Source organism: Staurois parvus, unplaced genomic scaffold, assembly GCF_062004578.1.
Source record: "Staurois parvus isolate SC_StPar_1 unplaced genomic scaffold, SC_StPar_1.0 ptg000594l, whole genome shotgun sequence".
NCBI classification, from domain to species: Eukaryota; Metazoa; Chordata; class Amphibia; order Anura; family Ranidae; genus Staurois; species Staurois parvus.
The window spans coordinates 2662381-2680932 of record NW_028318390.1 but is presented as its reverse complement, the minus strand read 5'-3'; the positions used below and the strand labels follow the sequence as shown (position 1 = coordinate 2680932).

General features: G+C 39.0%; 1 protein-coding gene across 1 annotated transcript in view; it reads right to left on the bottom strand.

Annotated features, from left to right (window-relative positions):
* Positions 1 to 18552, bottom strand: part of SLC6A2 (solute carrier family 6 member 2) — a 769042-nt gene that overhangs the window by 35872 nt on the left and 714618 nt on the right. Inside the window, exon 13 of the mRNA XM_089692558.1 lies at positions 8914 to 9081. Within this exon, the coding sequence (XP_089548684.1) occupies positions 8914 to 9081 (168 nt within the window). The remainder of the gene's footprint in view (positions 1 to 8913; positions 9082 to 18552) is intronic.

Below are 18552 nucleotides of genomic sequence, written 5' to 3'. Positions count from 1 at the left end.
ACATATTTTTTATTTTCTCTTTTTATATTTCAAACCTTTTGAGAAAAAAAGAGATCTGCAAAATACTCACCATGCCTCTTTTTTAAATTCCTTGGGGTGTCTACTTTCCAAAAAGGGGTCATTTGGGGGGGGGGGCGGGTTGGTGCTATCCTGGCATTTCAAGGCCTCTGAAACTGATAGCTAGTGAGGAAGTGAAATGAGGAAGTTACCTCCTTCAGGCTTTCAAAGTGGTTATTGGATTTCAGGCTCCTGTATGTGGCTAGGCTCCCAAAAAGTCTCACACATGTGGTATCCTCATACTCAGTAGAAGTAGTAGAATGTATTTTGGGGTGTAATTCCACATATACCCATGGCTTGTGTGAGAATTATATCATTTAATTGAAAACTTTTTTAAAAAAAAAATGCTTTTGTAATTTTCCAAAAATTTTTGGAAATAAAATAAATCTTCCATGGACTCAATATGCCTCTCAGCAGATGGCTTAGGGTGTCTATTTTTCAAAAAGGGGTCATTTGGGGGTGTTTGTACTGTCCTGGTATTTTAGCACCTCAAAAATGTGATGGGCAGTCAGAAAGTAAAAGCTGTGCAAATTCCATTATCTACAGTATACCATAGTTTGTTGTTTTCACACAAAGCAATCAATATACACTCATTGGGATTTTTTAACTAAAAACATGCAGCAGAATACATTTTGGCCTAAATTTATGACGAAATTTTAGTTTCTTGGATATTTGTTATGACAGAAATCAGAAAATATTGTTTTTTTTCAAAGCTTTTTGTTTTTTCAAAAAAACATTTTTCAAAGTTTTTTTGCTTATACTGCCAAAAATAAAAAGTGCACAGGTGATCAAATACCACTGAAAAAAACTCTATTTGTGTAAAAAAAAGGACGTAAATGTATGTACTGTGTTGCATGACTGCGCAATTGTCAGTTAAACTAGTGCAGCTCTGCATAGCAAAAAAAATGGCATAAATTGCAGTATCTATACCATAGTTTGTAGACGCTATAACTTTTACACAAAGCAATCAATATACACTTACTGGGATTTTTTTTACAAAAACATGTAGCAGAATACATTTTAGCCTACATTTATGACTAACTTTGAGTTTACTATATATTTTTTAAAGCCGAAAGTAAAAAATATTGTTTTTCTTCAAAATTTTGGCCTTTTTTGTTTATAGCTCGAAAAATAAAAAGTGCACAGGTGATCAAATGCCACCAAAAGAAAGCTCTATTTGTATGAAAAAAAGGATGTAAATTTCGTTTGGGTACAGCATTGCATGACTGCGCAATTATCAGTTGAAATAGTGCAGCGCCGAATAGCAAAAAGAGGCCTGGTCATTAACCTCCCTAGCTGTATGATTATGTCAATATTTCTGTGCTCAAAGTGGCACTTTTTTTGCACGGAAATATGTCTTTTTTTTATTGTAGGCCTGTAATTTTAGGAATAATTCACTGAAATCTGTCCGAACAAGAGTCTAGTAAACATCCCGGGTATGATAAAATTTGAAACACGAAATCCTAAATTATAATATAATAAATAATCATAAAAAATAAACATATAATAATATTACATTTAATTCAATAATATAATCAAACCAAAAACACTGAAATTTGAAATATAGTGCCAAGTTTGCACTTCATTGAGCAAAGTCTTAAAATCGTTTTCAGTGTCTGATGACAAATTTCTCCACGAATCATTGTCACTTAATTCTGCAAGTGGTTCTAATTTACTATCGCTGTTCTCTAGCTGGTCTAAAACCGCTTTTGACCTAAAGGGATGCTTTTTGGATGCCTTGGACTTTTCTCAGTTTCCAGGCAGAAAGAACAGTAAAAATGCAGGCAGGGCACAGGACAAAGCACTAGGAACAATATGTATGTGAAATGCTTTGATACATTAATGTTATACTATGAGATTTTAGTGTATTGAGTGAATGTCACTTTTAAAATTTTTCAATTTCCCGCTGGTTCTGTCCCCCGTACGTCCCGACGCTCGCAGGGAATGGAACCCGGAAGATGAATGCCGGCATCGGCCGGAGGAGATGGCCGGGGACGCTGCAGGGGGGACATCGTGGGAGCGCAGGACAAGGTAAGTGAAACAGGGATCCCGGAGCAACACTGCAGGGTAATCCCCAGTGTAGCTACCGCTTTTGGTACTGAAAGTTTACCCCGAGCTACACTCGGGAATACCGCCGAGGAGGTTAAGGGGGGTAAATCCTCAGGATAGCAAGTGGTTAAAATAATTACAGTGCAGGGGTGGACTGACCATTTGGGCTCTCGGGCATTGCCCGAGGGCCTGGGGTCTCTAGGGGCCCCATGAGATGCCCTTGGTACCTTTCATAGGCTTTTATGGGTGTGGTTTGAGTGTGGGATAGATCAAAGGGGCCCCATAATCCCCTATTGCCCAGGGGCCCATGAGTTGTCAGTCCACCCCTGTTACAGTGCTATCATCCACATACAGAAAGAGAATAGATAATTTAAATAAAAAGCAGTGTCTTTAGTATCACTTTAAGGAGAACATACATATCTTATCCCTTGCTTCATTAGGCTTCCTCCAGTGCTGCGACCGGTCCCCCAAAGCTACTCTGTAAGCTGTGACCAGCTCTGTTTGCATTCCAGCCTCATAATACAAGGCTAATGTCCACAGATCAAAGCTTTGGGCAGAGTAGTAGTATGCTGGAGTCTAAGGGAGCAAAGCATCAGGTAAGTGATACTCTTCAACTCTCCCCTAGATGTAAACCACATTTAATCCTTGCAGTGTGTGTGTAGGGGCACTGCAGGGGTGAATTGATTCATCTTCATGAAGTTGACATTGAAATAATCATTGCTGTACTACTTGATTTCCATAAATGTTTTCCTACTAAAGCCAAAACCTCTTCAGGCTCAAAGATGAGAAGATCTGTTTATTCTTCTTAATCCTTGAACTTTGCGGTGGAATTGGTGAAGTCCACACCTCTCCAGATCATAAAAGCCATGGAGTGCTGTCAGACTGTGCTAATTTCTCAAACTGAGGGCACCACAATGTATACATTCCTACTGATTTAAGATTTTTGGAACTTAATGAGTAACTCCACTTTTGTTGAGGAAAAAAACAATCCCTTCTGGGTGGGTCAAGGTACACTGTGACCTACCTGTTTCTACTTGTTTTATGCTTTGAAGGAATAGTCCTTTGTTAAACAATATCCTGTGCACAGCAATTCTGAATAAGAGTGATTAAATAATTTTAACCAGTTCCCGCTGGAGGTATGGCCTAGAGGTGGCAGCTTGAAGGGTTTATTCAGGTGGTACACTTCATGAGTGTTCTCATGAAAAAATGTTGTCTGCATCACTTGAGAAGTGATGAACCCTTACAGAGTATCTCACCAAAAATGACATTTTTGCTGCAGAGGATGGCTAGACCTGACTCCTCCAAGTGGCATATTGCATGCATTTTACAGAAAAGTACAATGCTGCAATTTAAAAAGAAAAGGTAATTTTTAATAACAATAAAGTACAATATGGCTTGTGTAGAAATTGTACAATATATGCTATATATATATTTTTTATTTTCTATATTTTTCTTTTATAAAAATGGAGTTACCCTTTAAGAGAAAGAACATTTGAAATAAAAAAAGCAACCTTAAACATAATAGGTGACCTTTTTCAGTAAAGCTCATGATCTTAAAGAGGACATCTCCATCTACAGGCACAAATTAGATAATCTAGAGAATTTCATGTTAGAACATTAATATGGTGGTACTTCTGGAGAGAACAGAAAATTGCAATTCTGAAGCAGCTTTAGACGTATGGCTTATGTAAACCTTTGGATTACAATCCTTCTCCACGGTTTGTCTCATTAAATGGATCCATTGAGTTCCTCTATGCCCATTACATCATGGTTGCAAAGCAACTCAACTATAGTGACAGATAATCTACAAATTGTTGTTAACGTATTAGAAATGTTTTCTACAGACCCTGTGGTGACCCTGTGGTGATATCGATGCCAGAGACCAAGAGCCTTTTTTAACTAACGCCATCAACCTCCAAGTGTGAGTTCTTTTTAGTTTTCATCCTTCCTTCTTTAAATTTTCCCTTTTGACTACCAAAATCTAATTACGGATACCTTCCTGATGTTTACTGGATAGCTATCATAAATTGCAGATTAAAGTATTCTCTTAGACATAGGATGCTGGAGACTGCTTTCATATTTTCCTCACTGGGAACCCTGCTAACAGAGGACTTACCCTGATCTGTCCTTTATATGAGTGAATAACTACATTTTGTTGATCTTCAAATTTACATTGATTTTAACTGATCCTATTTAGTATGTTTTGAAATGCTAAAAAGCCCAACTCCAAGCAACAATCTGCCTACCATCTCTCCATCCCACCCCATTTAACCCATAGGTGTGGGGTTATTGCTATCCTGGTGTTGGGTTTTAACTTAGATGCATTTTCTATCTTTCCATACCATTCTGACTTTAATGGCCTTTATTCAATAGATTGCATACACCAACAGACAGTGCTCTTACTGTATGTGCTAAGCATCTTTTTTTATGTTGACCCTGTTGTTCACTTTGTGCTTAAAGTTTGAGTGGCCTTTTTAAATGTTACACTTGTACTGTACTATACTGTAGTACTTGAGGTCATCAAGGTGAGGATAGGTGAGCAGGGTGGGCCTAGGGTAGCTGGCATATTCATAGCTTTATATTTTCTATCTAGCTGTGTGTGCAATGTGTAAGTGATTATACTTCAGGTTCACTTGTCTTGCAACTTACATGATCAGGTTCCCAGCCCTTGTACCAAGCAGATCTCACATCTCTTCCCTCAAAACATTGAGGCACTTTACATTATATTACTTACCTTACCCCTGGCATCAGTCAGTGGATTTTCAGCCTTCAAAGAAAGTACTTCAGTAATTAGCAATGGTTGCTGTTGTTGTACAGTATATGAATCCACAATTCATATGAATCACCATCACTTGCTCCTCTTAGGAAATTTATTAGTCTCAAGGCATACATGTGACATTTCAGAGCCAAAGCAAACTCTTTTCTTAGGTATACAGTGACATCATTGTTTACCTGATGAAGGAACATGTTTTAGCCCTGAAATGTTGCATGAACTGTAACTCATGATGTATTGGTGAGGTATATGATTTCTAAAAGGGGGTAACATCACACTACAGGGGGTTACATCTTACTACATATTTGTTATACTCTGTATTCTCAGATCACCGCAGATGGATTGTGATGTCCCTTTTCCGGTGTGGATGCTGGGTATAAGTTAAGTACATTTTCTAACTTTCTAACAGATATATTAGCATTTTGACAAAGAGGGTGGTAGGTGGGCCAGTATGTAATAAGCAGACCTTGCATTTTAGTGTAAGGTCCATTTGGACAGCCAAGGTTATTATCTATAGAGAATGTGGATAAATACTGTATATAGTTGGATTTATACACTAGCCTTAGTATTTCACTAATACCGTTATATGTCACAGGTACACAAGGGTCTCCTGAGCCAGAGAGGCTGAAAAGGAGTGTTTGCATACTGATGTGCAGAAGGCAATAATAAATATCTTAGTACTCTGCTAGTCTGTAGTCACACTGTACATAGTTTAAAAAAGAAATGTTCAAATTTTACTTAAAAAAAGCAACAATGAGAACCCAGCCAGATGGTAGTGACAGGCAGGGCAGCAGTCTGGAATCCAGGAATGTGTTATTGACAGTAATATAGTGTGTAGGTGGAGTTAAGCAAAAACCTATTTGTAATATGATTAAACATAATGATTTATTAGTTAATTATGAGATTAGGATAGGGCATATTATCATAGTATTAGATTAAATGCAGTTTTTAACCTACAGATAGACAGACTGGGTGGTTCAGAGAAGAATCAGATCTTTTCAGTGATCGTTTGATCACTTTTTAGGAATAAAACTATTTTAAAACACTTTTATCAGCAACCCCATATTTGGCTGATATTAAATACATACTAACTGTATCTCAGATCAAATACAGATAGAACTGAAACTGCCGGACTGAAGAGGTTTGGATTTTCAGATCTGGGGGATGGTTCACTTTGGTTTGGAGATACCATTATCAATCATTTGTGTTTAGAGTCTAAATATTATCAAGTTCTAAATTCTTAAGACCTTTCACTTTTTGGAATTTTAAACCAAAAGAAGTACCACAGGCCGTCACTGACTAATGATTAATGGGGGGGAGTCCTGAGCAATCTCTGCCTATATGGATTATGTCCTGGGATACATTGACCCAACTGTGCAATCTGCGTAGGGTATGCTTTACTCAATATTACAAACAAAAAATACATACAAACATTTTTTTTTTAATTATATATGTTTCAAATGCCCACAACTTTCAGCTACATTTTTACAGTGTATTGGAACTGTCCATTTGTTTAATCCTTGATGGAAATTACTGTCCTTGGGAAGTGCTTGTGGAAACTGGTCCAGGGTGATCCACGATACATTCTGAATGGGCCTCATCTCCTCAGGCTTCAGCTAATAGTGGAGTAGGTGCATTAGGTTGTGTGCCTGGGCAGGCTTAGCACTAAGAAAGCATCTCGCCGTCGAGGTAAGAGTCACCCCCAGACTGGCTAGTATTTATGCCTTCAGCAGCTTATAATCCTATGAATCCTGTAATGATTCTGGCGCCAAATCACAGCATGCTTGTTGGGGATCTGCAGTCAGAAAAGGGGCCTGCAGATCCACCCAATCTTTCTCAAGTAACCCTTCTCTTGTGGCAATCTCCTGAAAAAGAACTAAATAAACTTCAATGTTATCAGTGCCAGTCATCTTTTGTAGGGTCTGTTGCACAGCCTTGTATGGGTCCCCATTCGTAGTGTAGCTATTACCAAACCTTTCAGCTTGTTGGGTCACTGTCTTCTGTAGATCTGCCACTTTTTCAATCAGCGGGTAGTTTTTCTCTTGTTAAGCTGCGACTGCCTGCACCAGGTCCTGAACATGGTAGACCTGTGCCTGCGTCAGGCCCTGGTCATGGCGGGTCATGCCTGCATATTAGCCAGTGCTAATTGCTTAATCAGTTCCTCCATTGCTTTTTCTGATGCTTTTATAGGCTGTGAGGATTTAACCGAGGATATAGAACTGGCCTGCATCTAACACAATGCTCACTGCCTCTAACACAATGCTCACTGCATCCGCCACCATTTTTCAGGATCAAAGTGGAAAACAGGTGTCCACAACACAGTTCTATCAACTTAATATTCACTTTATTTGTCAGCAAACACCACAACGGGGTTTTTCTTCAGCTTCATTTCGATTAAAACAGGTTCAGGTTCTTGTCAGAGCAATACACAGTCTTAAGACAGAAGCAGAAATATGTTTTGCTTTAGCAAAGGTTAAAAACCCAAAATGGCAGTCTCACCCACCTGGAACGTTTCAGCCATGTAAGTTTTTCAGCGAGATCCATGCTGCACAGAGGTCTGCCCTCTCCAGATGTCAACAACTCCCCTTTCCCACTGTTCACGTCATTAATCAGTAGAATTGTAAGGAAAGTACATGCCCTCTACAATAATTACCCTCTTTACCCTGACCCAGACTGACTCTCCTCAGTATATGAATCTCTAATATCCATGTCTTTATGTGATGACCACCAAGTTGAAAGATTCCTGTTACTATGGGTTTTAAAATTCAATAGATCTATGTCAAATATATATTTATCTATATATATGTAATCTATTTAGTGTATGCAGCCTCATGGTTGTTTTATTTGTGAAGTGTCACAGAGCATGAGGAAGTGGGATATTTGGAACCAATGAAACAAGTCATGTATGAATAGTTGAGATTCTAGCTACTATTACCATCCAAAATTATGGAAACCATCTGGCATGAATACGATAAAGGACATAAGTGTTTCAGAGTAGGGTGGGAAGACCAACAAGTTACTGTGAAACAGTGTAAAATGTATTGTTAAATATATTGTGGGTTTATGAATAAGCAATGCTCAGTTACAATGTGATGCAGTTTTAATGTTTTTTAAAAAATTTTGAATACATTTATGAATTTTAATAGAGATGTACATTGTATACAAATGTTGGCACTTATTTAGAAATGAAAGTATTATTGCAATATTTCCATAAACACCATCAACGCACATTACTCCCCCATTGACCATCTTATAAATACAAGCTATGTAGCTATGGATCAAGTAATACAAAGAAAAAGAAGTAAATTAATACAGCGAAAAACACAAATGAAGGACACCTATAGTGTAGTAAGTTAATATAGAATAGAGATATATTAAAAACAATATAAAATGCACTCACAAGGGTCAGCAAAGGTATGGTGGTGTATAGTGATGTGGCCAGCCGGTTGCTATGGTCAGAGCTGTCAGCTGTCGGGATCCTAGAAAAGGTGAATGCTTTTTCCTGTGCATGTATGTACATAGGCTACAGGAAAGACAACACTTTTTTGGACTGTTCCAATGACTGATGGCTGGATTGAAGGGCTTACTCGCTGTTCCCTTACACTAAGTGTTCACTTCTTCTTGCATCCCTTCTGACCATGGCAGTTTACACACTCATGGAGACCAACCGGACCACACTCACTTAAGTGAGTGCATCTTAAACTGTAGGGTTTTCAATAAATCTCCATTCTATTTTAACTTACTACACTGTAGGCTTCCTTGTACTTTTTTTTTTCTGTTTTACATGTGTCTCCCACTCCTCACCACCTGGCTGCATTGGATGTCTTTTAGTGTTAAAGAAGTTTTTGTTAGGGGGTGATCTTTATCCTAGCCCATATTTAGATTTTAGTTTTGTGAAGTAAGGTTGAGTGCAGCACAAATCTTCATTTTTTTATTGATCAAAGAATTTTTTTTAATTTTCATAACTTACATGTATCATATCTTAATATATAGAAAAATAACACAACATAGATTTTTAAAAATGCTAAATTTACCTGTTTAAAAGTCCCAGGCACAGTGAAGAATTTGTAGACAAAATAGATGGGGACCAGAATCATGGACGATAATGCAATGCCCCATCCAGTTCGTTGAGCCCATGGAGGAAAGTGGTAGTCATCGTATGAAAGAGAATTGTGGCTCGCAATACTAGTGATCACAACAAACTTGCAGAAGAGACAGAACAGAAATATAGGTAATTAGTTGCATTAATTATTAGTTTTAATGGTGCTATTATTTATAGAATCTGACAATATTAAAGTGAACCTTCATCTTGTAAAACAACCCATTCAGTTTAAAATAGAAATGAAAGGCAAAATAAAAAATTATAAATACCTTTTCCCCCTTTTTTATAAGTGATCACATTCCCTTTTTTCTCAGCTGCATACGAGCTGGGTGAGCAGGATCAGCATCACAATGAACTTTCCAGTGAATGGTTGTGCATGAGGGAAGGCACACCTCTGACCATTGGAGGAGAGCAAGCTGAGTTCCCAGCATAGCTGGCAACGGTGTGTTCTCCTGCTTAGTGTTGTCAGTTATTAATAAGACAGCAGAGGGACTGGCAGGAATACCAGGGATTTCACACAAAGGAAGCAATACAATGAGAGAATGATACTTTTTGATACAAGTACATGGTACAGCAGACACATTATTATTATTATTATTATACAGTATTGATATAGCGCCAAAAAGTTTGCTCAGCACTGTAAATTATAGTGGGGGACAGTACATGAGACAATACAGTAACAATACAATACATGAGGGGTTTGAGGGCCCTGCTCCTTGGAGCTTACAATCTAGGAGCATATCAGGAATAGGAAATGTTGGGTTTACTTATTTATGTGGTGTCAAAATACAATAAACATAAGAATACATCATTACTGATGCTCCCATATTTTCACTAATATTACCTATTCTGATTAATCTGTTTGACTTCAGTGCATAGAAACAACATAGAACTATATCAATGATGATCACAAATGTACGCTCATGCCTATTTTGTTATTCCAAATTTTTTGTCATATACGTATCTGAAATGTACTTTGTTAAAATTGCACTTAAAGTGTATATAATAACAAAATAATATTGTTTTTGTTTTGGATAGTGTGAGGAGGGTTAGACACTCTGCCAAGTTTGTATTGCTAATAAATTATTCTCCCTATACAGAGCTTGCTTAGCGCATAATAAACATTTACAATATTTACGGTAATATACGTACTGTACAATGTAGACAAGAAATGTAACAGAAATAATACTCTATCCTAAAATTGCTTAGGGCATATCATATATCATTACATATCATAGCGCATCAAACATAGGTGCATCAGAGCAAAAATCCATGAGCGGAAATAGAGAAAAAAATATCAGTAGACAGGTCCACGTGCTGAAATCAGAAATCAGTACATTTTCTTCTTCACGCAGCTCACTCTTGTATATAAAGTGGCTCCACCAATCTTTTTATTCTCTCTGCCAAACGTTTTTTTGTGTCTCCACTTACACATGATATTTTTTAGGTAAAATAAACTCACCAGTGTATAAGTGTATAAAAAATGTCAATGCCTGGACACAATTTTGCAACTTTGACAACTGTTAGTAAAACCATGCATATCATCATAACTACTTTGTGCATCAAGGTGGATTATACCTTGTTTTTTCAGGACAAATTGGACTTTCTTTTGGTAGGAAATAGTAATAGATATCTCCTGATTATTGTTTTTTTTATTATCAGTGGAATATTGGCCCAAAATAATAAACAAAACAAATAATTTTTAATTTAGCTGGATATTTCTTTCTACTACCATAACCTACCACCAAAGAACAACCCAAAATAAATCCTCTTTCTCTCGACAAATGCAGCGATACCACATATATGTATGTTGTATGTACCCCTAGGACACTCCAGAAACATAAGCGCACATTTTGCTTTTTTATCCTACCTACCTATCAATACACTGACAATAACTGACACTGATACTAATTTTAAAAATTTCCCAAAAAAATCCTGCCTAAAATACACTGACCATAACGTTCGACTCTGACCTTGACCTTATCTCTCCCTCCATTCAGAGAGAAAGAATACACAGGGGAATGCTGCACAGTGACTGATCAGTGTGATAGCCATTTAGAGGCTATCGCAGAGATCAGGTGACTTGGAGCTGGGAGTTCCGGATCCCGATCATTAGTACGGAACACGGGGAACCCAGTGAGAGCTCGATCTCGGTGCTGGCAGTGCGCTGTATGACACGCTCCCAGCACAAAGACAGATACCCATATATGCAGCCCCATGGATAAAGGCCCACTTCTGTAAGGCTGCATATACAGTAAGAGTACTGTAAATGGGAATGGGTTAATATCAGGAAGGTTATAACAGCTTATGTGTACTGGTCACAGTTTAGAGTTGTCACCAGACCAAGAGGTGACCATAAATTTTCCTAAGGGACAAAAATCCTGTTGACTCCTGTCTATGATGGCATTTCCCCTGTTGTGGGCCTTTTGAATTTACATCTCAAAAACATGATTTTATCAAGGCATAATCCTATATAACAGCAACTCAGCATAGCCGGATGTTAAGGGTTAATTTGTCTTGGTTGAACCCTCGAAGGACTCTAGTTAAGAAATGGACATAATGAGTGAAGTGAGTTCCTTTACAAGACAATAGATTGTTTGAACTGTAAATAAATACTATTTGTATATTGGGGTCGGGAAGACTGCATATACAAAAGTTAAATAGATAGCCAAATAAGACTTTAAACCTTCAAATGGTGAAATCACCACTCCAACAAGTGAAACTATAGTAACGTTTGAGAAGCGTAAACAACCCTTGAGGAGACTGGTGAGATATCAGTCTTTTCAAATGGTCTGTTCAAACTACAAGGACACCTGGTTATTGCCTCTCATCTTTACAATGGACAAACATCGGTTTAATGTGTCACTTTTAAGACTAAAAGTTAAATTCCGGTCATTTAAGGCTAAGAATTGAATGTATCTAACCACAAAGATATTACTACAAAAGCATAGTATCTATAGATGTTATAAAGAATAGGTTTCACACACCACCAAATATTCAGCAATGGGAATTGTATATCACTAACTTGAGTATTGAGATGATGAAAAGTAAGATATATTGTGAGGTAGCATCAGTTGTATGTCTTATCAGGAAATAGATGCTTTCACACAAGCTTGTATTTCAGGGAGGAATAACTGAATATACACATATATTCCATGGTTCTTATTTAGAACACTATAGCTATGATCAACTATATATCTGGATAAGACGTATATTTAATACCTAAAATTACATTGAATTCCACCCGAGGTATGAGTCATCATCAATACTCAAATTGTTCTAAGGTACAAGACCGCCACCTGGCGGATAGGTGAGAAATAGCTTATGTACATACATTTCTCAACTAGCCAATCAAGAAGCCTGGTGGGAGGGTATCTTAGAACAATGGATTAGTTGGTATAAAAGCCCATGCACCTTTAGAAAAAAAAAACTCATCAAAAGAAAAAACCTGACTGAAGAAAGACCTCATTAGAAGAAGATCGGAAGACATCTGAAGAGACCTCTCTATAACCCCTCTTCCATCCTTTCAAACTTCCAAAACTTTACTAAATTGCTAAATCTCTGTACTCCTAACTTCCTACATTCTCCCATACTAAATATCTATCACTTGCCCTGTGACATCATTCTAAAGGCGTTCCATTGCCAGCTGAATCCATGGGAGAGTTTCATAGTCTGAATTCCGGGTGTGGTGAGACTGTCCATTTAATTTTGCATTGTCTATTTTCTCTGTTGTGTAGAGTCATAGAATTACCTTAGTGTATCACAACTATATTGGGTAGTTATATATATGTAGAGAGATCCTGTATTACTGTTAAAATTGTTTGGTGTCATATTATAATTTTTCATATTTCATAATTTATTAAATATTAATAATTAGAGTATAATTTGTCAGAGAAAATCTTCTTCCAATCCTATGGCCACGGCTTGTGAGAATATAACCTCTGAGATACTCTAAATTATTAGTTATTAATAAATTTAATTTTTAATAATAATTATCATCATTTAGAAATTTGTGATATTGATTTCATTATTTAGAAACATTATTATTGTATATTACATTGGTAGGGTATATCTTTGATTGTGTGTATCAATATTCATTTATCACCAGTCTTTTGCGTTTTGTGTTAATATATATATAATTTTTGTACATAAATAAATTTTTATATTTATCTATTATAAGGCAAATTTTGTGTGTATGGTACGAAATCATACTGGCTAAAAGAATTCAAGGTATAATAATAAGTGGTGATCAAATTATCAAGGTGTCCAAATTATTGGTTTACTAAATATTTGCTGTATTTTAACGGCTGGAGGCACTGTAATATTTCATCTAAGGGAAAGGGACACGCCCTTTATAAGTAGAATAAATCCTTACATAAACCACCACAGGATAAATTTGGAGGCACTGCTGAGATCCATAGAAATCGTACCATAATACAAAACGCACTGGTGATTGTATATTTGTACATTTGGTCAAACATATATTTTGTATCAAAATGGCATCCAGTAATCTCTTCCAAGCATAACGAGGAAAATATGGCGGCCCAAGGTATTGAGGAGGAAACTCCGAAGCCAGCTCGGAAAGCTGCCGGTGCTTGGCAGAAGTATGTTGAATGTGGAGTAATAGATTATCTCCGCAAGAGATTAGGTTTGGGGGATAGCAATAATGAATTTGTGGATGAAGAGAAAAGGCAGGCTATGAGCACCTTTGAGGACCTGTTCAACCAAAAGGGCCAGGTTGTTGGGTTTTTAATAGCATTTGCTGGAGCAGAAAGTGATAAAAGCCGTGACAAACTTCTCCTAGAAGCTTGGCCCATGTTATGGTTCATGACCACTGGAGCTGCCCAGCGAACCATAACTTTAAGGGAAGAGTTGTCAGAAGCCCGCATATTGTTGGAAAGCAGAAATCAAGACATTGAGTCTTTGAAAGGGAAGCTTGGTCATGCCGGTATTCGTTTAGACGAATCCCAGAAATATCATGATAGATTGGTCAGAGACTTTCGAAGTGCTCAGGACCTGTATGAAAGAAATTTTCAGGAATTAAAACGACTTCAAAAGAAGTATCAGGATTTAAAAGATGAGGTGGAGTACTTCAGATCAGAAAGGTTATCTCCTGTCGAAATTAAAGTTCACCCAGGGGATAAGCATGACCAGTCAGAACTTACATTGATAAAATCTGAGCAGAAAACTCTGGAGGAGCAGATTATGAGGTTGACGGCCCAAATAAATTCTGGGGTCCAAAACCGGACCAACCCAGTCGAGCAGGAGACTGATGAGCGGAGATACACGCATCACAGTGAAGTACCTGATAGTGAGGAAGGGACAGAATATAGGTCGCCTACTAGGCTTCTAAGATACACTCCAGAGTGCTCAGAAGAAAAGTATGAGGTTTCATATAGGCAAGAAGGGAAATCCCAGGGGTCATCCAGGAGATATGACACCCCAAAGGTCATTAAGTTCCTGAAGGACACTGTTCCTATGTTTACTAAGAAAGGGTCCCTTGAGATCACCGAACACATGAAAACATATGAACAGACGTTAGAAATTCTGGGCATTAGAGATGACCACACCAAAATAGAATTGCTGCCATGGGTATTTGAAGAGAAATACAGGCAATTCTTTGATACCTTGAGGGCCTATTCCAATCAGTCCTGGAGAGAGGTTAAACATAAGTGCCACATGGAATTTGGGCCTTATAAAACTATAACCTCTGCCAAGGCTGCGGCCTACAATTTAAAGTGTGGTCCTCACCAAAGCCCTGCAGAATTTCTGGCTGTCCTCAGAAATGCCTATTTCCTGGCTGAAAAGGATCCCAATCCTAACCAGCCAGAATTTAAGACTCTATTTTATGAAGCATTACCTGCTTACATAAAATTGGGACTTGCAAAGGATTACAGAAAGGGATGCTCTCTTGATTGGTTGGTGAGAGAGAGTGACTATTTATTCTCAATCCAACAGTCCAGTGAGGGCGGGATAAAAAGAGAACCCAAAAATAGCCCCAAGATAGTAGCAGCCACTACCGTTTCCCCTCCAAATCCAAATTTGCAGGCAGGGAAGAAATCATATGCGGAAGTAGTCCGTGGGGATAAAACCAATGGTTCCCCTAGATTTGTACCTCAAACCCAGCAAGTGAAGGAGGTCCATAACTTTGCACCCCAAAACCAGTGGGTGAGAAAGGATTGACAAAAGCTAGGGAACTACGGTAGTGGAAGTGAGAAGAATAAAAAGTATGGTAAGGGCCAGTACAGTGATGAGAATCAAAGGGGGCAATGGTATCCTCGGAGGTTCTATTATCCTCGCCAAAACCAACATGGGAATTTTTATGGGAACCCCAATTTCAATAGGAACCATAATTACAATAAGAATCCCAATTTTAATAAGAACTCTGACTTCCAAAGATTTCCTCCACGCCAAGAACACCCTCAAGCTCAAAGGGGGGATACTGTACCCCAGGCTCCCCTTAATGACAGGGAGACCCCGAAACCTCAGAGAGAAAAATGGCATAGGGACCAGAGCAGTAGTTCTGACTCTGAGTCTCATTACCAGTCCCGTCCAAAATACAAGCATAAGTATAGGAAGAGGGAGAATCAACAGAATGACTCCTCTGAGCGTATTGGACAAATAGAGGCACAGGTCAGCAAAATGGCTGAACAAATGGACAGGCTTGTCACTCAATTTTCATCCAATCCTTTTTTAGGAGCAGCTCCTGTGACCAACCAAGGGTCACAGAATTAACAGGCAACCAAGACTTACACCAACAGGGGAGAACACTGAGTCAAATGACAGGAGATGTGTGTACCGTCCCTGACACGCCTACTAATAGAGAATCTAGTTCTCAGGCAAAGGGGGACCAGTTGTTGGTTATTAACGATTCTCCTGTTTTCCAGTGTCCATCTATTGCCCCTAATATAGTCGTGGCATCGGAAGTCGTCGGGATTGACAAGCCAGACGGAGCACCAACTTCTAGTTGTGCTTCTGTCTTGAGACAGTCCAAGAATCCCACCAGGGAGGATAAGGGTGTCCACCACATGCGGTGAGATAAGAGCCAGTCATATGTCATTGGAGGGCCCACAGATCTTCAACCACACCAATTTCATGTGTGAGCTGACTGAATCTGATGGGAGATATTATGCCACAGTGCAGGTGCAGGATGCCAGTGATCTTTCTATTGTCGGCCTAATAGACACTGGATCCCAAGCAACCATCATGTCACAGGAACATTTTGATAAAGTGGCGAATGTCATGCCCACCAAGCCGAGACTTAAAAGTTTTGACAGCTCATTGATTGGTGTAGGTGGAGACCCTTTACAAGTCATGGGTACCGCCTGGCTTAAACTGAAACTGGGTAATAAGGAACTGAGACACCCCATCATCATTGCCAGCATCTCCCAGCACCACATGATAATTGGGATGGACTTCCTAAAAAGGCTGAACACAATAGTTGACTGTGTGAACCAAGTACTGTGGTCACAGGTAAATACCCCGATTAAATATGGGAAACTTAAAACTCCCCATTCCCGACAACACTGCCACCTGGTGGAAGAAAGGCCTGGATCATTAGAAATCCATTTCAGGAACAGTCAACTTCCTGATGTAACGGTTATCAAACCTGATGACCATAACCCTATCAGAAGAGATGAGGAACACATTTTTAGAATTCCCCAAGATAAAATAAAAGATATTTCCCTCCAAGATGACATCCTTACGATATCTTTTCATCAGGAGGATAAACCAAGAAAAGGGGGAGATCACACCCAATTCCTGACAGGTATTGAAAGGGTTAACAGCGACTTGTTTATCCCCATCCGGATAAATGGTCTTAATAGGTCAAAATATGCCAAACTAGATTTGAGACAGGAACACAGCTTTGTAAGCCATGGGCTGATAAAACACCTGACCAAAATGGAAATGATCCGTTTCTCCACACCTCAGCGTCATTGGATTTCAGACTCCATTGATGACTCTGATGATTACAATTCAATGGCTAGGTGTCTCTTAAACGTCACTGTAGGAAACAAAACAGCCACCCATGTGTTCCTAGTCTTGGATAATCCCCAAACTAAAATTTATTTTAGCAACGATGTGTTACATCGATTTGCAATGCAAGTCGACCTAATTAATGACTGTTTATGGAGTCGACTAAAGGGGGACCCCGAAAAATACCAAAATCTGGACTTAGCTTTAAAATCCCAGCAACAGATGCCTTATGCTGTTGAAGTCTAGGTAGCCCAAAAGATTACAATTCCTAAGGGCATAAATAATTTCATACTCCCCATCCAAGTTAAAAAGGGACATAGACTGAAGGGGTCAGATGCATTAGTATGCCTCTCCCATAAAATGCAGGGGGAGGGACTGAACATTACACACACGCCCCTAGTCAACACACATCAATCCCCGATGTACATTTACATACATAATCTGTCCAATCAGGACATCGTCTTACCCAAAGAGACCCTTATTGGTCTAGCGGTAGAGACTGAATATTACACCTTTGGGGTCACTAACCAGGTGATTGGACTCATCCCCGATGAATATTTGTCGGAGGAACAATTAATTGAACAAACATTCCATTCATTACCCGAGGGTATTTTCACCATAGAGTCCATTTATCCATTCGATTCTAAAGATGGCACCTGTCGAATCGAAGAGACATCAATTGTCTTTGATCACCCAATCAAAGAACAGGAGCACCCTAAAGAACCTGGATGGCAGGAGAACACACACACATCACATACCCAATGACCTCACCACAAAACTTGAAGAGGCATATGAGATAGGTCAGCCGGAAAGCTTTCCTGGATTCAAGGAGTTAGTGGAAGAGATGGTGGCCCTCGCCGATGCGTGTTCCAATGATCTCGACCGACAATTGCTCCGAGAGCTTCTCCTTGAATTCCAAGAGATCTTTGCCAAGGATTCTTACGATTGTGGGACTACTGACCTACACATCGCTAGGATCCAAACAGATCCAGATGCCCCACCAGTATTCGTAAGACAGTATAGGTTACCATTAGCTTCCTATGAATCTCTAGCTGAGATTATCAGGAAGTTACATGAAAGGGGTATAATTAGGCCCATCCACAGCTCCTATAACCACCCGATCCTGGGTATTTTAAAACCCAATGGACAATGGCGTTTGTGCGCTGACCTCCGTCAGCTGAACAAACGTGTGTACATGTCAGGATGGCCTGTCCCATACATAGACCAATGTCTCGCTCAGCTCCAAGGATCCCAAGTTTTTACAGCCTTGGATTGTGCACAGGGGTATTGGACCATATAGGTGAGTGAGGAAGACCAATACAAACTGGTCTTCAGTTTTGGAAATCGACAGTATTGTTGGGTGAGAATGCCTTTCGGATTCATAAATTCCGGACATGAATTTGCTGTGTTCATGCACAAGGCCATGCCAGACGCCTTCGAAAGGGGGACGTTGGCATATGTGGACGATATCCTGATCAAAAGTACTGATATGGCCAAACACATTACAGAACTTCGGCATGTTTTGGGCCAATTGAAATCAGCAGGAGTTAAACTGTCCTTACAAAAAGCCCAGTGGTGTCGCACGAAGGTAAAC